This window comes from Ipomoea triloba, chromosome 9 (assembly GCF_003576645.1).
Source record: "Ipomoea triloba cultivar NCNSP0323 chromosome 9, ASM357664v1".
Taxonomy (NCBI): domain Eukaryota; kingdom Viridiplantae; phylum Streptophyta; class Magnoliopsida; order Solanales; family Convolvulaceae; genus Ipomoea; species Ipomoea triloba.
Genome location: NC_044924.1, coordinates 17,213,514 through 17,240,743, shown reverse-complemented (window position 1 = coordinate 17,240,743; position 27,230 = coordinate 17,213,514). Strand labels below are relative to the sequence as shown.

The window sequence follows — 27,230 nt, the reverse complement described above, 5'->3', positions numbered from 1 at the left end:
TCCTTAGTGTTGCATGACTCGTTCTTCTCATTCAGGAGAATTACAATACATTCCTAAAATTGAGAAACTTGCAAAGCAACTAAGGAAGGAAACAAAGCAAAGAAATAGCTCATCGAGCTCTGAAGAAGTAAATTCAACCTGTGATCCAATAAACGAGGAGGTTGTAAGTAAAATGGCCCAACAAAACAATAGAACACTTAGGGAGTTAGCTACACCGGATCTAAACCAACAACCTCTATGTATAACAGTACCGAATCTTGAGGTTGATTTTGCTTTAAAATCTGGTTTGATTCATTTACTCCCTATTTTCTGAGGTTTGGCTGGTGAAGACCCACATAAACACTTGAAAGAGTTTCAAGTTGTTTGTGCAGGTATGAAGCCACGTGGGGTGACTGATGAGCACATAACCCTTAGAGCTTTTCCATTTTCATTAAAGGATAAAGCAAAAGATTGGCTCTATAATATTCCCCCTGAGTCAGTTACTACGTGGAATGATGTGAAAAAGTTATTTCTAGAAAAATTCTTTCCTGCATCTAAGGCGACTAATATAAGGAAGGAAATATATGGGATAAGGCAATGTATAGGGGAAACATTGTTTGAGTATTGGGAAAGGTTCAAAGGGTTGTGTTCTAGCTGTCCACACCATCAAATCTCAGAACAACACCTAATACAATATTTCTACGAAGGGTTGTTGCCTATGGATAGAAGTATGGTGGATGCAGCCAGCGGTGGTTCTTTGGTTGACAAGACACCCACGGATGCTAGACAACTAATATCAACCATGGCAGAAAACTCTCAACAATATGGGACACGAGCGGATGGGTCAATCCGTAGAGTTAATGAGGTAAGTTCTTCTCAACTTGAAAATAAAATTTCAGATTTAACTACTCTTGTGCATCAAATGGCTGTCGGGCAAATGCAATCCACAGGAGCATGTGGAATATGTTCATTTGTTGGACATCCCATAGACATGTGCCCGACACTGCAAAATCCAAGTCAAGAGTTGAATGCAATCGGGGGATTTTCTGGTCAACCCAATCGAAGATATGATCCCTTTTCAAACCAGTATAATCCCGGATGGAGAGATCATCCAAACTTGAGTTATGGGAATCAAGGGGTGCAACCAAGGTTTTAGAATCAGAATTTCAGACAATTCCAAGCGCCTCAACAATCTCAACCCCAAGCTTTCAAATTCTGGTATGTCTTTAGATGAAATTGTTAAAGGACTTGCTAATAACACTCAACAGTTTCAACAAGAAACAAGGGCAGCTATTCAACAATTGGGTAATCAAATTTCCCAATTAGCTACTTCTGTTAGCAAGTTGGAAGCTCAAGCTTCGAGGAAATTACCATCACAAACGGAGGTGAACCCCAAGGAAAATGTGAGTGCAATCACATTGAGAAGTGGTAAGCAACTTCAGCCAGAATCCTCATTACCAGTGGAAGAGGAAAAAGAAGAAAAATCATGGGAGGAAAATGAGTCTATAGCCAATGAAAATTCTAAGGTAAGTTCTGAATCCTTTGTTGGTCAATATAATTCATCTCTACCCCCTTTTCCTTCAAGGTTATCAAAATCAAAAGAAGAAGAACATGAAAATCAAATTCTGGAAACCTTTAGAAAGGTGGAAATCAACATCCCATTGCTAGAAGCCATAAAGCAGATTCCCAAGTATGCAAAGTTTCTAAAAGAACTTTGTACCAGTAAGAGGAAGTTGAAGAGCAAGGAGAAAATCATACTGGGTAAGAATGTTTCAGCCATGATAAGCAATGATCTTCCTAGAAAGTGCAAGGATCCAGGTATGTTCACCCTACCCTATATAATTGGTAATAAAAAGATTAAGCGTGCCATGTTAGATTTAGGAGCATCAATAAATGTTATGCCATTTTCCATTTATCAATCTTTAAACATGAATTCTTTGCACCCAATTGGAATTGTAGAGGATGTTTTAGTGCAAGTTAATGGGCTGGTTTTTCCTGTTGATTTCTATGTTTTGAAAATGAATGATGATGCAATAGATCAATCAACTCCAATTCTGTTAGGTAGACCATTTATTAAAACTGCTAAAACAAAGATAGATGTTGATAAGGGTATTCTTTCTGTTGAGTTTAATGGAGAAATTGCTAAATTTAATATTTCTGATGCAATGAAGTACCCTGATGATTATCATTCTCTTTATCATGTCGATATAATTGATTCAATAGTGCAAGATGTTTTTGAAGATGTTTTTGTTGAGAATTTGCTTGATTTAGAAGCTGAATTTGATTTAGATGAGTTTGTTGATTCTTCTTGTGAAGTTTTATCAGCTGTAATAACTGGTTTAAATTTTTCAAATTCTGATTTTACTTTAAATCATGAGAAAATGTTGCCATCTGTGTTGCGGGCTCCAACTTTAGAGTTGAAAACTCTTCCTGATCATCTCAAGTATGTTTACTTAGGTGAGGGAGAGACATTACCTGTTATTATCTCAAATAAGTTGTCCCAGGAACAAGAAGACAAGCTGGTTTCAGTGCTGAAAGAACACAAAACTGCAATGGGGTGGACTTTAGCTGATATAAAAGGTATAAGCCCAGCTGTTTGTATGCATAGAATCCATTTAGGAGAAGATGCCAGGCCAACAAGGGAGCCACAGAGAAGACTCAACCCAACATTGAAGGATGTGGTATTTAAAGAGGTTCTTAAACTCTTAGATGCAGGTATAATCTATCCAATTTCTGATAGTGAATGGGTAAGTCCAGTGCATGTAGTGCCAAAGAAAACTGGTATAACTCTGGTAAAAAATCAAAATGATGAATTGGTACCAATGAGAATACTGGTAAAAAATCAAAATGATGAATTGGTACCAATGAGAATACAAAATGGTTGGAAAAATGATGAATTGGTACCAATGAGAATACAAAATGGTTGGAGAATGTGCATATTGGTACCAATGAGAATACAAAATGGTTGGAGAATGTGCATAGATTTTAGAAAGTTGAACTTAGCTACAAGGAAAGATCATTTTCCATTACCTTTTGTTGATCAAATGTTAGAAAGATTGGCTGGGAAATCTTGTTTTTGCTTTTTGGATGGATTTTCAGGTTACTATCAAATAGCTATTGCTCAAGAAGACCAAGAAAAGACTACTTTTACCTGTCCATTTGGAACATTTGCATTCCGGCGGATGCCGTTTGGCTTATGTAATGCACCAGGGACATTCCAAAGATGCATGATGAGCATTTTTTCTGAATTTATTGAAAGTTGCATAGAAGTGTTTATGGATGACTTTACTGTTTATGGCGATTCATTTGAAGTTTGTTTAAATAATTTGTCTAAAGTTTTAAAAAGATGTATTGATGCTAATTTGGTTTTGAATTATGAAAAATGTCATTTTATGGTTAGTCAAGGAATTGTGTTAGGGCATGTAATTTCAGCTAAGGGGATAGAAGTTGATAAAGCTAAAGTGGATTTGATTGTGAACTTACCTTACCCTACAAATGTTAGGGAAGTTCGTTCTTTTCTTGGACATGCAGGATTTTATCGCAGGTTTATTAAGGATTTCTCAAGGATTGTTGTCCCTTTGTCTAAGCTGTTGCAAAAGGAGGTTACTTTTGAGTTTGGAAAGGAATGTCAAGAAGCTTTTGACAAGCTTAAGGCATTGCTGACAAGTGCACCTATTATTCAACCTCCAAACTGGGAACTACTCTTTGAGATTATGTGCGACACCAGCAACTATGCAGTTGGAGCTGTTTTGGGCTAGAAAGTTGGGAAGCAAAGCCATGTCATATACTATGCTTCAAGAACATTGAATGCTGCACAGTGCAGTTACTCCACAATTGAGAAAGAGCTTTTAGCTGTTATTTTTGCTTTAGATAAATTTAGATCTTATTTGCTTGGTTCTAAAGTCATAGTTTTTTCTGACCATGCAGCATTGAAGTATCTTTTGGGAAAAAAAGAATCTAAGCCTAGACTAATAAGATGGATTTTATTACTTCAGGAGTTTGATTTGACAATAAAGGATCGAAAGGGAGCTGAAAATCCAGTGGCGGATCATCTAAGTAGGTTGGTGAGAGATGAAGATACACACTTCCTATTTCTGAAAATTTTCCTGATGAGCAATTGTTCCAGATGTCAGGTATGGTTCCTTGGTATGCTGATCTTGTTAATTACTTAGTCACTGGAGCTTTACCTGATTACCTTAGTAAGTCTAGGAAAGAAAAAATAAGAAGTGAAGCTAAATATTATGTTTGGGATGAGCCATATCTATGGAAATTTTGTGCTGATCAAGTAATAAGACGATGTGTGCCTGAAAATGAACAACAGTCAGTTTTAGCTTTTTGTCATAATTATGCATGTGGTGGTCATTTTAGTCCTAAGCGAACTGCGAGAAAAGTGTTGGATAGTGGTTTGTATTGGGAGAATTTATTTAAAGATGCATATTTGTGTTGTAAAACTTGTGAAAAATGTCAAAAGACTGGTTCATTGTCTCATAGAAATGAAATGCCTCAAATTCCTATTCTAATTGTGGAAATATTTGATGTGTGGGGTATTGATTTCATGGGACCTTTTCCATCTTCTTGTGGCTTTCATTATATTCTGTTAGCTGTTGATTATGTGTCGAAATGGGTGGAAGCAAAGGCCACCAAAACTGATGATTCTNTGATGAATTGGTACCAATGAGAATACAAAATGGTTGGAGAATGTGCATAGATTTTAGAAAGTTGAACTTAGCTACAAGGAAAGATCATTTTCCATTACCTTTTGTTGATCAAATGTTAGAAAGATTGGCTGGGAAATCTTGTTTTTGCTTTTTGGATGGATTTTCAGGTTACTATCAAATAGCTATTGCTCAAGAAGACCAAGAAAAGACTACTTTTACCTGTCCATTTGGAACATTTGCATTCCGGCGGATGCCGTTTGGCTTATGTAATGCACCAGGGACATTCCAAAGATGCATGATGAGCATTTTTTCTGAATTTATTGAAAGTTGCATAGAAGTGTTTATGGATGACTTTACTGTTTATGGCGATTCATTTGAAGTTTGTTTAAATAATTTGTCTAAAGTTTTAAAAAGATGTATTGATGCTAATTTGGTTTTGAATTATGAAAAATGTCATTTTATGGTTAGTCAAGGAATTGTGTTAGGGCATGTAATTTCAGCTAAGGGGATAGAAGTTGATAAAGCTAAAGTGGATTTGATTGTGAACTTACCTTACCCTACAAATGTTAGGGAAGTTCGTTCTTTTCTTGGACATGCAGGATTTTATCGCAGGTTTATTAAGGATTTCTCAAGGATTGTTGTCCCTTTGTCTAAGCTGTTGCAAAAGGAGGTTACTTTTGAGTTTGGAAAGGAATGTCAAGAAGCTTTTGACAAGCTTAAGGCATTGCTGACAAGTGCACCTATTATTCAACCTCCAAACTGGGAACTACTCTTTGAGATTATGTGCGACACCAGCAACTATGCAGTTGGAGCTGTTTTGGGCTAGAAAGTTGGGAAGCAAAGCCATGTCATATACTATGCTTCAAGAACATTGAATGCTGCACAGTGCAGTTACTCCACAATTGAGAAAGAGCTTTTAGCTGTTATTTTTGCTTTAGATAAATTTAGATCTTATTTGCTTGGTTCTAAAGTCATAGTTTTTTCTGACCATGCAGCATTGAAGTATCTTTTGGGAAAAAAAGAATCTAAGCCTAGACTAATAAGATGGATTTTATTACTTCAGGAGTTTGATTTGACAATAAAGGATCGAAAGGGAGCTGAAAATCCAGTGGCGGATCATCTAAGTAGGTTGGTGAGAGATGAAGATACACACTTCCTATTTCTGAAAATTTTCCTGATGAGCAATTGTTCCAGATGTCAGGTATGGTTCCTTGGTATGCTGATCTTGTTAATTACTTAGTCACTGGAGCTTTACCTGATTACCTTAGTAAGTCTAGGAAAGAAAAAATAAGAAGTGAAGCTAAATATTATGTTTGGGATGAGCCATATCTATGGAAATTTTGTGCTGATCAAGTAATAAGACGATGTGTGCCTGAAAATGAACAACAGTCAGTTTTAGCTTTTTGTCATAATTATGCATGTGGTGGTCATTTTAGTCCTAAGCGAACTGCGAGAAAAGTGTTGGATAGTGGTTTGTATTGGGAGAATTTATTTAAAGATGCATATTTGTGTTGTAAAACTTGTGAAAAATGTCAAAAGACTGGTTCATTGTCTCATAGAAATGAAATGCCTCAAATTCCTATTCTAATTGTGGAAATATTTGATGTGTGGGGTATTGATTTCATGGGACCTTTTCCATCTTCTTGTGGCTTTCATTATATTCTGTTAGCTGTTGATTATGTGTCGAAATGGGTGGAAGCAAAGGCCACCAAAACTGATGATTCTTCAGTGGTTACAGGTTTTATGAAATCTAACATCTTTAACAGATTTGGAGTTCTGCGTGCGGTTATAAGTGATCAAGGGAGTCATTTTTGCAATAAAACAATTGAAACATTGTTCAAGAAGTATGGTGTGCATCACAGAACAGCTACAGTGTATCATCCCCAAACCAATAGGCAAGCTGAAGTGTCCAATAGGGAGGTAAAGTCTATTTTGGAAAAAACTGTGAACACAGGTAGGAAAGATTGGAGCTTACGGTTAGATGATGCTCTATGGGCCTATCGGACAGCTTACAAAACTCCGATTGGGATGTCTCCTTATCGGTTGGTTTTTGGAAAAGCTTGTCATTTGCCCGTAGAGATTGCACATAAAGCCTATTGGGCAGTACAACGTTGTAATATGGAGATGAAGAAGGCTGGTGAAGAGAGGAGATTGCAGTTGCAGGAATTGGAGGAGTTGAGGTTAGATGCTTATGAAAATTCCAGGTTATACAAAGAGAAAACCAAGACGTTCCATGACAACATGATTTTGAGAAAAAGCTTTGAGGTAGGACAAAAAGTTTTATTATACAATTCTCGTTTGAAGCTTATGCCTGGTAAGTTACGTACTCGTTGGATTGGACCTTTTGTTGTTTCTAACGTTTTTCCTTATGGTGCAATAGAGATTAAAAGCATTGATACAGGAAAAGTTTTTAAGGTTAATGGTCACAGGTTAAAGCCCTTTCATGAGGGAATGACAGTTTTGAGTTTGGAAGATGTTGATTTAGCCCTCCCGGAGTATTTGTGATTGAAAAAGACACATACAGGGTTGCGTCGGGCATAACGACATTAAACAAATGCGCTCTTGGGAGGCAACCCAATTCAATAATTCATTTTTTTTCTCTTTTCTTTATTTTTTTTTAATTTTTCAAACAAGTTTTCTTAAAATATGCTCAATTTCTTTGTGAATATGTGAAGTTTTTATGTGTGCATACATTGAGGACAATGCATGATTTAAGTGTGGGGGAGAGTGTTGCACACTGATGATGACTTGTTTGGGTTACTTTCTTGTTATTTAGGGATATGTCTTAAGTTATAATATATTTTTGGTTTAGAGTTTTAACACATGAGAAAAGCAAGCATGATTTTATTCATTTATTTATTTATTTTTCTCTTTTATACAAAAAATATATTTTCAAATCCTTGTTAGTTTTATTGAATGAAAATGTGCAAGACTTGATGCAATTTGACCCTGTTGGTGAGCTTCTGAGCCTAAAGAGCAACACTTTGCTCAATTTTCTTTTTTGTGTGATATCAAGCACGGTTTGTGTATGCTAGAACTTGCTCTTAAATGCATTTTGAGACCACATTCAAGTGAGTTAGAACATGAAGATAAAAAGGGCACCTAGGTTGAGCCACTTTGAGCCAAAAAAGCCTACCTTGCATTTTAACACCTAGTGAGCCACTTTGAGCTTTTAGCCTTTCTTTTCTTTTAATTGCCACATTACAAGCTATTTTTCCGTTTTCTTTGATTATTTTCCCCCAATAAATTTTGAACCCTTGAATTGAAGGAATCATATTAGTCTATTTGCACAAGGTTTTGCTTGTTCTTATTGTCAATAAAGTGTTACTATGAGTTCAAGATACAATTGGAAACTGAAAAGTGTAGTTTTATTGGGAGTTGAATTAATTTATCTAAGTGATGTTTCTTTTTTATGTGAAGCATTGTTTTTCTATGAAAAATGAAGTTGAGAAATATGGAAAAGGAAAAATGAAGAGAATTGAGGTAAGAAAGTGTTAAGAAACAAAAGAAAGAGTTTGAATAAAGTCTTATGAAGGCAACAAAAGAAATGCAATATATATGTGGGAAGGGAAAAAAGTATGAAAGATGAAGAAAGTGAAAAAAAAGCATGAAAATGAAATGTGAAGGTGATGGAGGAATGAAAATATGTTTATGGCTTTGTAATTTTTCTTAGGGTGAAATTTTGTGTAGAGGCTTATGTGGTTCCTTCAACTTGTTAAACCTAAAAATTCCTTTTACCATATCCCTTTACCCTAGCCAAGTTACAACCTTTAATGAAAGACCCTTTGATTCATGGTTTAACTCATGTTTGCTAGTGGTAGAGATTTGATTTACTTGCAAGCCTATGGGATTACTTGCTATGTTTTGATTTGAGAGTTTGATACACTATACCTTAGACACTATGAGTGCAATGAGTGAATTTTGAATCTTTGTGAGGTGTTAAGTCTTGTTCATTTCCTTTTGATAAAACTAGTGAGTCATTTTATTTATTTATTTTCAAGTGTTATCAATAAACCATGCTTGTTCTCTTGAGTGTGTTTCACCTCTAGCACTTAAATATATAATAACTTTTGAGATATTTCTAGGTGGCTTGGAAGGAGTTGGAAAAGTCTATGTTTGAAGGATGAGGATATGCTTGAGGGCAAGCATAGTTTTAGTGTGGGAGAATTATGATAAACATATTTTATACCATGATTTAAATAAGATTTTATAGGTTAATCATATTTTATACCATGATTTAAATAAGATTTTATAGGTTAATTTTATTATTTATATTTTATATTTAATTATATTTAGTATATTTTAGTTATATTAGGATTAGAGTACTTAGTTAATTAAATTATTTTAGTTATATTAGGATTAGAGTACTTAGTTAATTAAATTTAAGTATAATTAAGCTTATTATTATATCTTTAATAATTTAGTTAGGTGGGTCCCGCTTATTTAATAATCCTAATTATACTTTGATTGTTTGACTTTAATTTGTTTTGCTACGTTACTTTATTTTACTTTTATTTATTTTAGTTTTTTTTGTTTTGTTTACGTACAACAGCCGCAGGTTTGCGAATTACGATTGACAACGAAATAAAAGGCGCAAGAGGAGCTTCGGACGGTGACTTCGAATGGTTCTCGTTCGTGAAAGATCAAAAATCAACCAAGCTTTTGAATTTGAGGTTGAAATTGTGAGAGAAATCAGCCTTTGATTTGGTAAGAGCAATAATTTTAGGGAAAATTGTTGGTTCAGAACCCTATAAAAGGAGAGTTATTCTGATGTATTTTAGCAGATTCTTCCTTTCATATTCTTAGAATTTTAGAATAGCTTTTCTCCATGTCTGGCTAGATTTTATTTATTTTGATTCAAGGAATTGAAATTTCAGTTGTGAATTTAGGGAGGTTCGATTTCAATTAATTTGTTGAATTCATGTACTTCCTGTTCTTTTAAAGTTAATTTTCCAGGAAGACTGATAATGAAATAAACTGACAACTTAGTTTATTATTTTTTTCCTATTGCTATCTATGAGTTTATGATCCGTAATTGTTTTAAACAATTAGACCGAGTAGTCTGTATTAATTATATTATTGTGATCAGTACATAAAGAACAGGAAGACTAAGTTGCAGGTTGTAGCTATCTCAATCTGTGATTTAGGCTTAGTTACTTTTCATTTAGGTGTAATGATGTTATTGAGTGAATATGGAACGCTATCGTCCCCAGTTTATTCAATAACAATTGTTGGTTTGAATGCTTAGTTTGAACCAATTAATTCAGGGAGATCAAAGGCTAGTTATGGCTATCTTGATTAGTCTTCGGCTAAGTACTTGAATTAACAATTTATTTGTAAGAGCCAATGATCTAAGTCACATCTTTAATATTTCTTTTTCCTTGAATCAAATATCATCATACCTGAACTTGTTTACGATTATAGTTTACTTTATTTACTTATTTCAAATTATTTCTCCCACTCTAAGTTCTTTTAATTTAAGAAACGATCCTCATTAGTTCTCTTGGGATTCGACCTGGTCTTGCCACTACTACAAATTAGTGGAGTGAGACAGTATTAATTTTGTAGGGCTTCGACAACCCTGCCAGAAGGCCAACAAAATCTAGAGTTTGGCCTTGTGATTTATTTATTGTCATTGCAAAACAATTTTTTATGGGGAATTGGCTTCTTTTGAATGGTATTGGACAGTTTTCATCCTTTGATGGTTGAAGTGGTATTTTAGGTATCAATACATGCTTACTCTTGTATTCTCCTACTGCGATAATGCAACTTATGGTATGATTCCCAAACATATCACATATGAGTCGTGTACCATTGCATAAGCCTTCACATGGATTTAGATTCCTTAATAAGATTACCGGACAATTTTTTTTCAAGCTTAAAGTATGAGGAGGCAAGCCAGGAGGAGATAACGTATGTAAATAATCTTGGCAATGCAAGTACTTTGAATCAAGAAATTGAGAAGGCTCTTTTATTTTGTTTTGGTAAATAGCAGGTTCTGTGCCATTACCTATCTTCATCAAGTAACTTGCAAATGTAGGATCAGCATGTGCACGCATGTTCTCAACTAAATTCAAATGACAAATGTGCGGCCATATAGTACTTGATTTAACCAAAGATGCTGCAATGAAATCTTCCTTCTTTCCATGTCTTACAACTGGTAATGTTTGCTTAAAATCTCCTCCAAATACAATGACTTTCTCCCCAAATAAATCGTGACAATCCATTATATCTTTGAGCGTTGTATCAAGGCTCTCAACTATATTCCTATGTGCCATGGATGCTTCATCCCAAAGAATCAATTTACTATGGCGAAGTAAACTCGCATCAGCAGTATGTTTACCTATATTGCATATATACTTATCATTCCCATCAAGTGCGAGTTTGAAGCGCGAATGTGCGGTGCGACCGCCAGGTAATATAGATGCAGCTATGCCAGAAGTTGCAGTTGTAAGAGCGATCAATCCCTTAGAACGTACAAATACTAATAAACAACGATATAAGAATGTTTTCCCCGTACCACCTGGCCCATCAACAAAAAATGCACTAGGTTTATTACCTAAAACAGCATCCGTAATAGTTTTAAAAGCTGATCGCTGGCAAACATTGAGTTGGTGAATAGCTAAAAGATCTGCCTCAGAAACCGTCAAGTTCTTCTCGTGCAAAATCTCATTAGTAAGACGTCCTGGGAAATCATAGGATTCCAATAGATCAAATAGGCAGTAGTCTTTTGTTTTCTTGCCCATTTCTTGTACTATATTGGCAATCATCTTTAGGACTAATGATTCGGCCTCAGCATTTGTGTGCAAGCCTGTCTTTAAAAGTCTTGACACGTGTGTTTTGTATTTCATCCATAATGAAATAGGATTTGAAATATCACAAAAGATGAGAAGCGTTGCAAAGAAAGTCTGCAAACTCGAAGGCATTTGGAATAATACTGCTTCATTTAACGATTCTTCAACAACGAAATCTCCTGCAAGTAATCCTAGTTTCTCAATAGCCTCATGAAAAGATGAAGTGATTTTACCATTTACAGTTCTTAAACAATCAAACGAAGTTGGCGCCCTGACATTCATTAATAAGAACCGTAGATAATACCGTTCCCCCTCAGTTGGATTAACAGCCACAAGTCTGCCTATAACTGTATGCTTTTTACGAGGTTTCCAAGACTTGCTTGACTTACACCAAACAAAATGGCAAGGAAATTCTACATAAAGCAAGTTCAAAGTTCTTGCAAAATCGCTTGAAAGATTCATTGCAAATAATTCAGTTAACATAGTACGAGACGAATCTTCTCTGCTCACTATATAGGTTATCCTTTCATGGCCATAAAAATTGATATATTGTGAGTTTTCTAAATGTATCTGCAACTGTATTACAGCAGGCTTCATCTCTGCAATTCCAATTCCAAATATACGCCATGCAGCTTCAGGGGGCGAGATCCATCTTGCATTCTGGTATTCTTTAATTTCATCAATAACACGTTCATCGGTGTTATCACCCAAAGTAATGCTTACTCTATCATGACCTTTGTAAATATATTTGTAAATATATTTCACAGACTTAATACTGGCACATACTTCCACATTTATATGGCAATCAAACTTAAGTAATAAGTGGGGATTATAAGGCACTATCCATCTATTATCAAGATTAAACCCTTTAATCTGAACAAAAAAGGGTGTATTGCGTCTCTTATAAATAGGATAAGAGTCATCAGTAAACTCAGTGGCATGGCTAAATAGTTTGGGGTATTTACTTTTACAAGTAGGTACAGATTTGCATTTCCTTTGTATCATGCAAGGGCAGTTTGGATTAAGAAAACCACAAGGACCATGAACCATATGTTTTTTTACAAGCTCGTACAACGCAGGTTGAAGATGTTTATCCGGTATTTCTGCCGATACGAAATTATCAACAAAAGAAGGAGACATTGCATGACATTTATCTTTTAGAATAATTAGGAAATGAGCATGTGGCAATCCTCTCTTTTGGAACTCGATTACGTAAGTGTACGCAACAACTTCACCAAAAAATTGTTTATTTGTAATATCATTCTTAAGTTCTTGCCTTTTTGCGTGGAATACTCTCGCAATCAAGTCTGGCCTATTTTGTGCATCGTCATTGTATTGCAAGAGGCCTTTAATTTCAGGCCAATTAGGGTTACATGTCATGGTTAAAAACATATCAGGTTTTCCAAAGTTTTGGACAAGCGACATTGCATCCATATATCGACCACGCATATCTCTAGGACCCCCAATGAATGACGATGGCAAAATAACTCTGCGTCCAACCTCATTACCAAACACAGCACCTGTTCCAACGCTATCAACAAGGCCTTGAAAGTTTTTAGACCTAATAAACTGTTGTTTTTTTCCTAAAATAATCTAGTCTTTATGTTTCAACTTTAATATATATGTCAACAATAACTTGCTGAAATAATCTTCCGATATGTAATAATAGAGAGTTATCACGTGCTCGAACCTGAAATTTATACGCATAATATTCTCTGCAAGATATTGAGGATCGCTTCCTACCTGGCCTTCTCGAATTAGATCATCAACAGATGATTGTGTGTTTGCATTAATAGATAAAGAATTTGCATAACCAAGAGGTTGTAAATTCCTCGATTGCAAGGCTCTTTGAATACCCTCATGCCATCCAACATCACCAAATGGGAATAACAAAGGGTATTGTAATGGATCATAACAACCATAATAGTATTGGATATTTTGTGACCGACCACAATGTGCATATACCCTAATATTCCTATTATCTTCAACTCCATCGTAGTCTTCAATCCATACAGCAGCAACTTGAGAGGCAGTTGGCGAATTATAAAGTCTTTGATCCAATGAAGGTGAAGAGTTCAACAAAATACTAAAGTCATCCGAGTGAACAACATCCTTAAGACTTCTAAAGAAATTTGCGTATGGATTGCAAGACATGACTTCCATCAAAGCTCTGACAATGTTCTCTTCTAATCTAGCAACACTTTCAACTCGATTTTTAATTTTATGATCAGTGTCATAAAAATAGAGTTGCAAATTGCGCGGCGGGCAACCATAAGGTAATAAGTTATTGATAAAATGATACATTTGCCCTTGAACTTTGAATGTATATATGCCTTTATTACGCTTACAAAGATCTTTGTCATACTGATGAATGCCAAGCGAAGTAAAAGCAAATGTGTTGTTGTAAGTCCTAACAAATGTACGAAAATTTTTTGAGGCATCATCAACTCTAGTGTACAGGTTTTTCAGCACCAAAGGCATTTCGTTTGACACAAGCACAACATCTCCTTTACAACAGCAAAAAGCAGGTGGCTCATACGGAATGCGCTTAGCTCCACAATAAATACAATCAGGGATAGTCGGCAGCACAAACGGTTCTGATGTATCATGACGTTAACCAATAAACAATGAGAGGACAAGGCGTACACCATTCATTGTGTATATAATGTGTGAATTTATAAGCAAAGGATTAAAATTCGTGAATTTATGTGCGCATTGTCCCAAATGGCATATATACGCATGAACAATGTCACCGTACCATGAACAGGGTAAAAAAGAAAAAGGAAAAAAGTCAGTAAAGGGTAGAAAGATATTTATAAAGTCATTGTCAATATCTATTTAGTAGTTGAGCACCTGTCTTATATGCTAGAGGTGAAGGACGTGGTGGTTGTTGAGACGCGTTCTGAGGGTCTAAACATTGCATTTCGTTTGTAAGTTGTTACGTTGCTGTGATGACAGGTGTTTCCATGATTGTTTATTTTTATTTCTTTTACGCTCACGCAATTCTTCAGGCGTAAAGAGTGCACGACTTTTCGAAAAGGATTGCATGATTGAACAATAAGTCAACAGAAATTAAGCACAACTCGTTGAATGGAATAGTTGAGAAAGGTCCAGAACTGAACACGTAATAAAACAGAATAAATGACTGCTCCACATCAATAATTGAGTATTTTAATGATGTGAGAAATAATTTTTTTTAAAAAAAATGATGTGAGAATTTTTTTTTCCTAATGTTTTTATTCTAAGGAGAAAAATATGTCCAATTTAATATATGTCAAACACTTGTAGAAATGGCTCAAACCCGTATTGCCGTTCATCATGTTCATTCTTCATTCATATCCTTTCTCTAGATATCTATATTCATCTGCAAGCAACCACAAAGGAAAAGAGAGAGAGAGACTCGCCGTAAGGAGAGAGGGGTCGTCGGTCTGATCGATAGCTGGAAGCAAGGATGTTAATCACCATTGCCAAGGCCAAGTTGCATTACGTCAGCAACATCCACCATCCCGAGTCAAGCCAAGATCGGAGGTAGGCCTGATCCTTCAGCGCCGACGAAACCGCTTATAGTGAGGAGGCAGACCTGATATGTCAACGCACGCTACCGCTGACGCATGCCAAAGTCCCGAAACGAGCATTCTATCGGAACCAACACCATATTGTCTGGCCCGACTCACCGTTTGACCCAGCGTAGATCCGCCGTCGAATTCATGGTAAACCGAGGGTCACCGACGGTGATTACAAAGGAGTTGTATATATTTCTAGAAATTTTCCATGTATATATACATGGCCTAACTTTGTCACTTTAACGGTCAACAAACGCTAACGGCATCTCTCTCGCTCTCACAAAGGTGTAAGTGAACCACATGACTCTCACACACGCAGACTTCACCAGCGAATCTCACTACCAGCGGGCAATTGCGAGAAACGAATCCTCAAACAGGCCTGCTCTGTGAGACCGCGACACCGACCAAACTGCTCAGTGAGTACTCTATTGTCTCTAAACCTATATGCGACTAAAGTTTTGCTGCTCTAGTTGACGGATTTAATTTTCTTTAATTAATATTTTCTTTTTTTTTATGTTATTCTTAATGGAGATGATTTTATGATTTGATCTCGCAAAATGAATTTATGATTTGGTTATGAATATTGTTGTGATTGAATATGATTTGCTTATTGTTGGCGGTTAACCTGTTGTGATTAATTGTAATCTTGACGAGTAATCGTAAACTTGTCGCTCCTATTTTGTGCATACGCCTTATTGTCTTATTGCTGTGATTAAATGTTGGGGTTTGATTGTAGGTAAATAAAATGTTAAAATACATTATTTGCTTCATGGGGTTGGTTAACTTGAATTTTGGGTTAGGGACTGAGATTAGCAATCTCGGCAAAATAATATTTATTTATTTTTATAAAAGTCGCAAAATTTTCCCTTAGAATGCATATTTGAATTGGTAGTTTTATATGGTTCTTGTCTATTTGGTACCCTAATATTTTTTTTACCAACGTGCTAATTGCTGTTATATCACTAATGAACTAACTTCCATACATTATATTTAAAATTTCAACTTGTGATCTTAATTTGTATCAAGTATCATAGCGTTATTCAATTTCATATATGAACTTTCACAAATTATTGTTGTTAATTGTAGGGGTTTCAAATATACAACTAAATGTGTAGTACATCATTTCATCAATATTTGCTAACTTTTTTTTTTTATTGACTTCTACAATTTGTATTATATGGCCTGTGAATTTGAGTGTAGATGCTTTTAGAGTTTCTATTATGTATTTTTCAATATTGGTTTTTTTCTTTTATCAATTTTATGTATGCTAAGATACTTTTATTACTTTTGCCCTAAAAATGTTAGAATGCATATTTGAATTCGTAATTTTGTATCCTTATTTAATACTTATTTTCTTTGGGATACCATATCGCTTACTTAATTTATTTTTTGTACCCTAATTCTTTTGCTCAGTAACTGGCTACCTACTGTTATATCAATAATCAAGTAATTTCCATGCATTATATTTAAACTTTCAACTTGGTGTTTTTAATTTGTATCAATTATCATAACGGTATTCAATTTCATATATGAACTTTCACAAATTATTGTTGTTACTTGTAGGGGGTTCAAATTAGCAACGCTTTAACAAATTAATTACACTAGAAGTTTTCAATGTGTATATACATGCTATAACTCGATCTCTAACTCTCACGCTGCCACAGAGGTGAGGTTTAACTACATCACTATCACAGACCTCGACCGGCGAATCTTATCAAAGGGCGATGGCTAGAAACGAGTACCCTACCAGCCCTGATCCGTCAGACCTCGAAAGCGACCAGCCTGCTCCGTGACTACTCTACAACTTCTTCACATCTACGCAACTAAGGTAGTGCTGCTATAGTTGCCTGATTTCATTTTCTTTAATTTATAATGTCTTTATTTTTTATGATTATTGTTAATGAGTTAATACCCAAAATGGTCCTCCGACTATTAGCTAATACTCGATTTTGTCCCAGAGAATTTTTCGTACCCAATTTAATCCTTAGTCTTTTGAAACGGTACCCAATGTCGTCCACCGTTAAAAATTGGAGGTTGGCACAGTTATTTACAAGGGCAAAGAAGTCTTTTCAAGATTTGAAGCCATTATGAACCCAATTCCTTCGCTGGTTTCTTCACTTTGGCGTCTAGAACATCAATTCGTTCCTCCTTTGCCCTAGGTCAACCTAGTTGCGATTCCACTAAGGGAAATTGAAGATTTGCTCACGCGAAGGAGGATGCAACATAGAGAGTCTTCTTCATCGTCTTCTGGGTCAGTGAAGCAAAGATTACACTTTGGAGAAGTGATTCCTATTCTCCATTGTTATTGTGGTAATGAGTTAACCCTTCAAACCTCATGGAGTTCTGAGAATCCAGGAAGAAGATTTTGGAATTGTGTTGGTCTGAATGTAAGTATTAGCTATAATTTTGATTTTGGTTTTTTTTTTTTTGCATTTTTTTTCGGATGGTGCAGGTTCACAGAGTATAGTTCACATTGTAATTTTGGGATGACTTGTTTTTTATTTTTATTTTTCGCTTTGGTTTGGTTTGGTGTTACCGATTACCAATTTTGTTGGAGCAATTATGTGTATACAGGGAATGCATTCATGTGGCTTTTTTGCTTGGTTTGATCCTCCAATGTGCTCACGATCGAAGAAGATCATTCCCGGATTGTTGAAGAGGGTGAACCGAAATGAGGAAGAAATTGAGAGGCTCAAAGCATCCAGATTACGAAGTGGCAATCGTCCAAAAAAAGATTGTAATGGGAAATGGCTCAAAGCAGTGTTATTGGTAGCAATAGGAGTAGTAATAGGACTAGTGGTGAGAAATGTGATGCCAAACAAATGTGGCCAATATAGTGATCTTTATAGGTTGCCATGAACAATATGTAGTTCACTGTTTTGAATGTACAATGTGCATACTGACTTATGGTTCTAAATTCATTGGCCAATCTTTATTTTTGTATTCAAATTAGTGTTTGAGAGAGAAATTGCATAAAATGAGCAAAAACATATAATATATTAATTGGCAATAGAATACACCTTCAATGTTTGGTTTGTTTGTATCAAACAGTGAACCACAAAAAAAACCACTGCCATGGCAATACTGCCCCTTACAAAAAAAACCAAGGCACAAGAGTTTAAACAAAAACAAAAGTAACCATGGCAACATTTTGTTTTTTTTCCTTTTCACATATTAACAACTTGAAGTTCCCTTTCCCATTTAAAAAACAAAACCATGCTAACAATACTACCCAACTTCAACCCACACTTTAGTCAAGTTCAATAGGTTCACTTAAATTCCCTTTGAATTTGGACTTGAAGATCACGGTAGACCTTGTTCTATATGTTCTTGTAGCTACATGCTTTGTCTTCACCTGCCTTTTCAAGCCAAGGGTCTTCTGTTTTTTTGAAGTGGGGGGTTGTTGAATTGCTCTTTCTTCTCTAGCTGCCTTTCTCACTTGCTTTGTCTTGACCTTATCATGTGTTGGGTTTTCTCTTAAAAATGGCACTGGAACTAATTGCACCACCTCATCTCCGAGTTGAACCTGTCAGTTGCAGTTAATTGTTCATTTAGCCAATCCTCAAAGTTTAAAATGAAGTTGCACAATAATGAAGCCTTAAAACTGAAACTACCTCATGTGATGAATTTTCAGGATTCCTAGGCAGATTGATGTTATGGACTTCATCATTTCCAACTTCAAACTAAATACAAATACATTAACATATTTCATCTAAACCCTAAAACTAAAAAACAGATTCAAACCAACATTAAAATACCTCAACAAATGGGTTGTCTGATTCATCTGGCAGATTTGGGAAAAACTTATTAAAATGCTTGAACTAAACCTTTTTGTTTGTCTGAAATAAAAGTGAGGTAATGCTCACCAACTTCAGTAATCCCTAAGTCATTTCTTAGTATCCTTAGGAACCAAATCCAAGATTCTTTATTTTCCCCCTCAACAATTGCATAAGCTAGGGGAAAAATACCATCATTAGGGTCTAATGTTGTGGCAGTTAGCAGCATTCCACCATACTTGGCCTTCAAATGGCAGCCATCAACCCCTATGATCTTCCTACAGTGTTTAAATCCCTCTTTGCATGCCTCTCAAGATACATACCATCTCATAAACCTCTTCTTCCCTTCTTCTTCAACAACATCACTCAATTTAACCAAAGAAGTTGTCTTAGGGTTAGTTCTTTTTATCTCAAGGTCGTAGCTCCAAAACTTGTTGAAATAATTTTCAAGGTCTCCTTTAATTGCAGCCCTAGCAAGCTTCATGGCCTTTATTGCTTGCCTCTTAGTCACAGTGAAATGCTCATCACTACATACCTTGGCCCTAAACTCCTTGGTTGTCCATGTAGAATGACCTTTCACTTCATTCTTCCATCTTTTTGCCAACACACTGGCCTTTACCATTCTGTTATCTTTCACCCAAGGACACTCAATATGGGAATCATTAAAGGTAGTAATCCTCCAAGTATTAGAATGTGGCTCTAACCTAAGAGTGATTGACCATGGGCAGCCATTTTGTTTGCAAGTAACCACATACCGAACCTTATCATTTTTTGAGAATTTTAAATCCTTCCCATTCTTAAAAGCATACTTTAATATGGCCTCTTTAAAATCAGCTTTAGAAGCAAACTGTAATCCAATACTAAACACAGGACAGTCCATGTCAGTACTAGCCCTAAAATGTGGCAATTTATCTTTTTCCCCTTCTTCATCACTACCACATGGAGACCCTTCTTCAGAATAATCAACCGGAGACTCAATATTTTCCCCCTGGTCCTGATCTTCACCCCCACCTTTCTCACTTGGCAATACACCATCAAACTCCACAGTTTGATCAATTGATCTTGCAAATTCAATGTCATCACCTTCTTCTTCATTGTAATCAATATTACAATCAAACAAGACATCTTGACTACCCCCATCTTCACTTATTGCATCCAATTCACCCAACCCTATCCATAACTCAACTTCTCTTGGCCTACCTTCAAAATCTATTAAATCCCAAGCCTCTAAATCTGAAATGACCTTAGTCAGTTTATCCCCAACCACTGCAAATATACTACAATGCTCAATGTTGAACCCTAAGTCATTAAGTAAATCCTTAATAGTCATAGAACCCCATTCATCTACTTCAACATTGTCAAAATAATCATAGTACCCTCCCACATAGGTAGTAGATCCAGATTGAATTAAATTTCCCCCATGTCTAAGCTTAACTGTAAACAATTCATTTTCTTCTCCTGAGTTCAGTAGGTAAACAAAACAATATATAAATAAACCAACAAACATGACAAAACAACAATTACTCAATTAAATATGTGGTCCCCAACCTAATAAAGACAACAAGGGACATGGTAGTTTTACATTGCAGCATTTCGAGGTATTAAACAAATTTTACACACAACCTACAATAAAGAACTAAGCAAAGCAATACAGCTGGGAAAGTAGATGGTCCCTACCATTACCACCAGCATACAAATCAAACAAAAAATTGCAGTAAACAACACACCATGGACCCTACACTAAGCTGGAAAGCACTTTCGAGTATTCAACACAGCATTTAGAGTATTATATATACCAAAGACCTCTAATTTACACTCACTTTGGCACTACAAAAATCAAACAATACTACCCAAAGGTGAAGAATCACATACCGTAATTAGGGATTTCACCGCCTCCAAGCTTTCTATAACACCCCGGCTCGGCTTTACCGTGCATCCAGAGTAGTTACCGCCACACCTAGACTGAACCCAATCAAATCCAGATAGAGTTCACTCTAGATGCACAGGCTGAAGATAAGGAAATTGTTTCACATCGTCAAAACCCGTCATAACTTCATATATGTATATGTGAGTAGCAAAAGGGTAGCTATACTAGCTACAAATATGTACAAGAGTTTTCTCTCGGCCCATTAGAACAAAGTTTGGGCTATTCTCTCCTCTAAAACCTCGATGGGGTAGAACCCATAACTCGCATGAACAACATCCATGAAACACAATGGACTACTGGGAACAGGAGACCAGACAGGTACAACCGGGTGAACAGGAGCAGGAACAGGATCAGGAGCATAAGCCGGAGCTAGAGGATCAGGAGCGTAGCCGGGAGTATACGCGTTGTCGCCCGATAGATACTGTACATAATCATCATAGTCTATAATGGGGAACATGAACTCTGATAAGTCATCAGAGTTCCCGGGGCTGCACGAGCCCACGCTAGACTGCATCTGATAAAGGACACAATGAAGTGTAGTTAGCACGACGGCTAAGTAAGGACATCCATTGTCACTCAAAAGTAAACAAAGGTTTCGAAAATATAATACTTTGAAAGCTGTAAGCTTTACCCATAAGTTGAACATCTACTTGCAACAAGATTATCAACAAAAGAAAGTATAGTAGAGTATATGAGTTGCATCAACATATAATACTTTCATTTCTGAGAATTTTCATCATTTTTAACTCAAAAGAGAGAGAGTTCAACAACACACTTCAATGCTCAAATTTCGTGACATTTTATTCTTCAGCATAGTTACGGAGTAACTAAATTTTCATAGTTAAAATTCACTTAGTTTCCCCCTGAATAAGTGTGAGGCCTTTTTGGAGTGTTCTCAACAACCTCGGGCCACGACAATCAAGCCTCCCGCAGGTCAATCATCTCAGCAACCTCGGGCCACGGCACTCATACCTCCCGCAGGTCAATCATCTCAACAACCTCGGGCCACGGCACTCATGCTTCCCGCAGGTCAATCATCTCAACAACCTCGGGCCACGGCACTCATGCCTCCCGCAGGTCAATCATCTCAACAACCTCGGGCCACGGCACTCATGCCTCCCGCAGGTCAATCATCTCAACAACCTCGGGCCACGGCTCACAAGCCTCCCGCAGGTCAAACATATCAACAACCTCTGGCCACGGCACTCATGCCTCCCGCAGGTCAAACATCTCAACAACCTCGGGCCACGGCACTCATGCCTCCCGCAGGTCAAACATGCAAACAACCGCTGGGCTATGGCAATTAAGCCCTCCCGTGGGTTAATCAAGTCCTTCACAGTTTTATCCAGAAACTAAGGTTTTTAAAACATTCTTTCTTTCTTGGGTTTAATTAGTATTTTCGCATAATGTCTCAAAACAATCATTTCTATCAAAATATATTCCCAAGATATTCATATTTGTCATTGACTTTTTACCATAAATTCCCAACTGACAAAGTTACACTTGTTTCTTAAAAACACGATTTTTCTTCCAAACCGATGTATATAATTTACAAAACAATATTTGTTCTTTCAAAAATTGAACTCGGTTGCCCATAGGTTTTTCAAACATCATATCATGCAAGAGCAAAAATTACGGAAGAAAGTTCGGTCGAAGACAGGACCGCGCACCGCAGCCGCGCGAATTCCCGCACCGCCGGACGCACGGCGGACGCGCGCGTCCGACCGCTCGGCCGTGATGCCGAAACAATGGACACCAACGGACGCGCATCCGTGGTAGCGTCCGGCCTTTCGGCCGTGATCCCGAAGCACTGGACGCCGATGGACGCGCGGTGGACGCGCGTCCAAGGCCGCGTTCATCCGAATCTGCCAGTTTCGGGCAGTAAAAACGGCGTTGTAACTCCTCGACTTCCCCCTATTTTCACAAGTATAAGCTTATATGGGCATAAATACAACATATACATGCATAAATTAGCTATGAACATGTATACAAAAATTACCAAAAATTTAAAGTGTAGTCTTTTGAGCCAACTTAAAGATCCACAAACTTAACACATAATTTTCACATAAAATTCCTAGGCACATAATTTACTAGCATTTGATCATTTTCAAGTGACTAAACTAACTTAAGGGATTCCTTACCTCTCAAGTAGTTTTTAATACCGTAGAAAAAGTTGTGATCTCCTCCTCCAAATTTTCACCGAAGATCCTATATAATAATCACCATAATAACAACATTTTCATGAATCCTTAGCTTAAACTTAAGTTCTAGGAAGGATTCTAGCCATATTAACCGAATAAAACCAAAGTTTTTACCTGTTATGGAAGCACTTACGTAGGAAAATGGCCATGGAGTTCTTGGATCTCAAGAGGAAGATGATATTTTCCTTCTCTCCTTTTCCTTCTCTTAATTTTCGAAAATGGGGGGTGGGAGATGTGGAAGACTTGGAGTGTAAGTTACACCCCGGCTCTGATACCACTTTGTAACACCCCGGCTCGGCTTTACCGTGCATCCGGAGTAGTTACCGCCACACCTAGACTGAACCCAATCAAATCCAGATAGAGTTCACTCTAGATGCACAGGCTGAAGATAAGGAAATTGTTTCATATCGTCAAAACCCGTCATAACTTCATATATGTATATATGAGTAGCAAAAGGGTAGCTATACTAGCTACAAATATGTACAAGAGTTTTCTCTCGGCCCATTAGAACAAAGTTTGGGCTATTCTCTCCTCTAAAACCTCGATGGGGTAGAACCCATAACTCGCCTGAACAGCATCCATGAAACACAATGGACTACTAGGAACAGGAGACCAGACAGGTACAACCGGGTGAACAGGAGCAGGAACAGGATCAGGAGCATAAGCCGGAGCTGGAGGATCAGGAGTGTAGCCGGGAGTATACGGGTTGTCGCCCGATAGATACTGTACATAATCATCATAGTCTATAATGGGGAACATGAACTCTGATAAGTCATCAGAGTTCCCGGGGCTGCACGAGCCCACGCTAGACTGCATCTGATAAAGGACACAATGAAGTGTAGTTAGCACGACGGCTAAGTAAGGACATCCATTGTCACTCAAAAGTAAACAAAGGTTTCGAAAATATAATAATTTGAAAGCTGTAAGCTATACCCATAAGTTGAAAATCTACCTACAACAAGATTATCAACAAAAGAAAGTATAGTAGAGTATATGAGTTGCATCAACATATAATACTTTCATTTCCGAGAATTTTCATCATTTTTAACTCAAAAGAGAGAGAGTTCAACAACACACTTCAATGCTCAAATTTCGTGACATTTTATTCTTCAGCATAGTTACGGAGTAACTAAATTTTCATAGTTAAAATTCACTTNCAACAAGATTATCAACAAAAGAAAGTATAGTAGAGTATATGAGTTGCATCAACATATAATACTTTCATTTCCGAGAATTTTCATCATTTTTAACTCAAAAGAGAGAGAGTTCAACAACACACTTCAATGCTCAAATTTCGTGACATTTTATTCTTCAGCATAGTTACGGAGTAACTAAATTTTCATAGTTAAAATTCACTTAGTTTCCCCCTGAATAAGTGTGAGGCCTTTTTGGAGTGTTCTCAACAACCTCGGGCCATGGCAATCAAGCCTCCCGGAGGTCAATCATCTCAGCAACCTCGGGCCACGGCACTCATGCCTCCCGCAGGTCAATCATCTCAACAACCTCGGGCCACGGCACTCATGCTTCCCGCAGGTCAATCATCTCAACAACCTCGGGTCACGGCACTCATGCTTCCCGCAGGTCAATCATCTCAACAACCTCGGACCACGGCACTCATGCCTCCCGCAGGTCAAACATCTCAACAACCTCGGGCCACGGCACTCATGCCTCCCGCAGGTCAATCATCTCAACGATCTCGGGCCACGGCACTCATGCCTCCCGCAGGTCAATCATCTTAACAACCTTGGGCCACGGCACTCATGCCTCCCGCAGGTCAATCATCTCAACAACCTCGGGCCACGGCACTCATGCCTCCCGCAGGTCAAACATCTCAACAACCTCGGGCCACGGCACTCATGCCTCCCGCAGGTCAAACATCTCAATAACCTCGGGCCACGGCACTCATGCCTCCCGCAGGTCAATCATCTCAACAACCTCGGGCCACGACACTCATGCCTCCTGCAGGTCAAACATCTCAACAACCTCGGGCCACGGCTCACAAGCCTCCCGCAGGTCAAACATATCAACAACCTCTGGCCACGGCACTCATGCCTCCCGCAGGTCAATCATCTCAGCAACCTCGGGCCACGGCACTCATGTCTCCCGCAGGTCAATCATCTCAGCAACCTCGGGCCACGGCACTCATGTCTCCCGCAGGTCAATCATCTCAGCAACCTCGGGCCACGGCACTCATGTCTCCCGCAGGTCAATCATCTCAGCAACCTCGGGCCACGGCACTCATGCCTCCCGCAGGTCAATCATCTCAACAACCTCGGGCCACGGCACTCATGCCTCCCGCAGGTCAAACATGCAAACAACCGCTGGGCTATGGCAATTAAGCCCTCCCGTGGGTTAATCAAGTCCTTCACAACTTTATCCAGAAACTAAGGTTTTCAAAACATTCTTTCTTTCTTGGGTTTAATTAGTATTTTCGCATAATATCTCAAAACAATCATTTCTATCAAAATATATTCCCAAGATATTCATATTTGTCATTGACTTTTTACCATAAATTCCCAATTGACAAGGTTACACCTGTTTCTTAAAAACACGATTTTTCTTCCAAACCGATGTATATAATTTACAAAACAATATTTGTTGTTTCAAAAATTGAACTCGGTTGCCCGTAGGCCTTTCAAACATCATATCATGCAAGAGCAAATATTACGGAAGAAAGTTCGGTCGAAAACAGGACCGCGCACCGCAGCCGCGCGAATTCCCGCACCGCCGGACGCACGGCGGACGCGCGCGTCCGACCGATCGGCCGTGATGCCGAAACAGTGGACACCAACGGACGCGCAGCGGACGCGCATCCGTGGTAGCGTCCGGCCTTTCAGACGTGATCCCGAAGCACTGGACGCCGATAGACGCGCGTCCAAGGCCGCGTCCATCCGAATCTGCCTGTTTCGGGCAGTTAAAACGGCTTTGTAACGTCTCGATTTCCCCCTATTTTCACAAGTAGAAGCTTATATGGGCATAAATACAACATATACATGCATAAATTAGCTATGAACATGTATACAAAAATTACCAAAAATTTAAAGTGTAGTCTTTTGAGCCAACTTAAAGATCCACAAACTTAACACATAATTTTCACATAAAATTCCTAGGCACATAATTTACTAGCATTTGTTCATTTTCAAATGACTAAACCAACTTAAGGGATTCCTTACCTCTCAAGTAGTTTTTAATACCGTAGACAAAGTTGTGATCTCCTCCTTCAAATTTTCACCGAAGATCCTATATAATAATCACCATAATAACAACATTTTCATGAATCCTTAGCTTAAACTTAAGTTCTAGGAAGGATTCTAGCCATATTAACCGAATAAAACCAAAGTTTTTACCTGTTATGGAAGCACTTGCGTAGGAAAATGGCCATGGAGTTCTTGGATCTCAAGAGGAAGATGATATTTTCCTTCTCTCCTTTTCCTTCTCTTAATTTTCGAAAATGGGGGGTGGGAGATGTGGAAGACTTGGAGTGTAAGTTACATCTTAGCATGGCTTATCCCATACTCTCTTATGACAAAATAATATTTAATTACCACGTGGTGAAATAATGTGACACTTGTCACAATTCCATGGTAAATCTTGAAGAGTAGGATTTCCTTGCTAGTTTGGGATTAAATCAGATAAAAGTTCGGAGGAATATAACTTAATTCGGGAAAATTTTAATACCAAAATTATTCTAAAAATAATCTCGTCATTAACCACTAAAATCGGAAAATTTTCCGGTATCTCGCGAAATACAGTGGTACGAAGGTCCGTAACAAATTCACTCTTACTGTCCGTTTAATTCTCACTTTGAACTAAAAAGGAAATTCACGCTTACTCGTATCATGCTTAATAATCCGTTTCCTAGGGAAATTCGAACAGTATATACATCTTTAAAATTTTTACGGTTCATGACCGGTACGTAGATCGCAGCTTATTATTAACTAGTCTCACTTATAAAAATCCTTCTGAAGTACCGAGAGATCATCTCATAAATTTCATAGCCTAAAAAAAATATTTTTCGAACCCTAAACTTATCGGAATAGACGAGGGGTTACACCTTCTGCTATACCCCATGATTGAAGCAAAATTGCCAAACCCTAGCTAATCCCCGTCACAATTTCCAGATTAATTTTTGATTTCTACCATTTGCATACACTTAGCGAGATTAGTTCTTCCCCTAGGTAATTTACTTGTGTTTAATCGACGGAGATGGAGTCGCGAAGAGAGCAGAGGAAGATACTAGTCGAGAAACGGGTTTCCCCCAACTAAAATGACAACTTTGCCCTCTAAATAACGGGTACTTGACGGTAATTGTAACGGTGGATGAAATTGGGT

The 27,230-nt window shown here is 37.5% G+C and overlaps 2 protein-coding genes across 2 annotated transcripts; one reads left to right on the top strand and one right to left on the bottom strand.

Moving 5' to 3' along the window:
- Window positions 1–1,103: 1,103 nt before the first annotated feature.
- Window positions 1,104–7,212, top strand: LOC116029647. Its single transcript, XM_031271693.1, has 3 exons — window positions 1,104–1,909; window positions 4,156–4,292; window positions 6,154–7,212. Exons 1-3 carry the CDS (start codon window positions 1,104–1,106, stop codon window positions 7,140–7,142), a joined length of 1,932 nt encoding a protein of 643 aa, XP_031127553.1. The 3' UTR covers window positions 7,143–7,212.
- Window positions 7,213–10,430: 3,218 nt separating this feature from the next.
- On the bottom strand, window positions 10,431–13,912 carry LOC116029646. Its single transcript, XM_031271692.1, has 3 exons — window positions 13,122–13,912; window positions 10,581–12,962; window positions 10,431–10,461 (listed from the first exon to the last, which is right to left on the bottom strand). Exons 1-3 carry the CDS (start codon window positions 13,910–13,912, stop codon window positions 10,431–10,433), a joined length of 3,204 nt encoding a protein of 1,067 aa, XP_031127552.1.
- Window positions 13,913–27,230: the final 13,318 nt, after the last annotated feature.

What these genes read in the sequence shown, in the direction of transcription:
- LOC116029647 (XM_031271693.1), top strand. Translation starts at nt 1,104, where the DNA reads ATGGGAATCAAGGGGTGCAACCAAGGTTTTAGAATCAGAATTTCAGAC. An exon ending in ATTTATCAATCTTTAAACAT is followed by an intron (nt 1,910 to 4,155) that starts GAATTCTTTGCA and finishes TTACTTAGTCAC; the next exon opens with TGGAGCTTTACCTGATTACC. An exon ending in ACGATGTGTGCCTGAAAATG is followed by an intron (nt 4,293 to 6,153) that starts AACAACAGTCAG and finishes ATTTGTGTTGTA; the next exon opens with AAACTTGTGAAAAATGTCAA.
- LOC116029646 (XM_031271692.1), bottom strand. Translation starts at nt 13,912, where the DNA reads ATGCCTTTGGTGCTGAAAAACCTGTACACTAGAGTTGATGATGCCTCA. An exon ending in ATTATGCGTATAAATTTCAG is followed by an intron (nt 12,963 to 13,121) that starts GTTCGAGCACGT and finishes CCTTGTTGATAG; the next exon opens with CGTTGGAACAGGTGCTGTGT. An exon ending in TCTCAATTTCTTGATTCAAA is followed by an intron (nt 10,462 to 10,580) that starts GTACTTGCATTG and finishes ATCCATGTGAAG; the next exon opens with GCTTATGCAATGGTACACGA.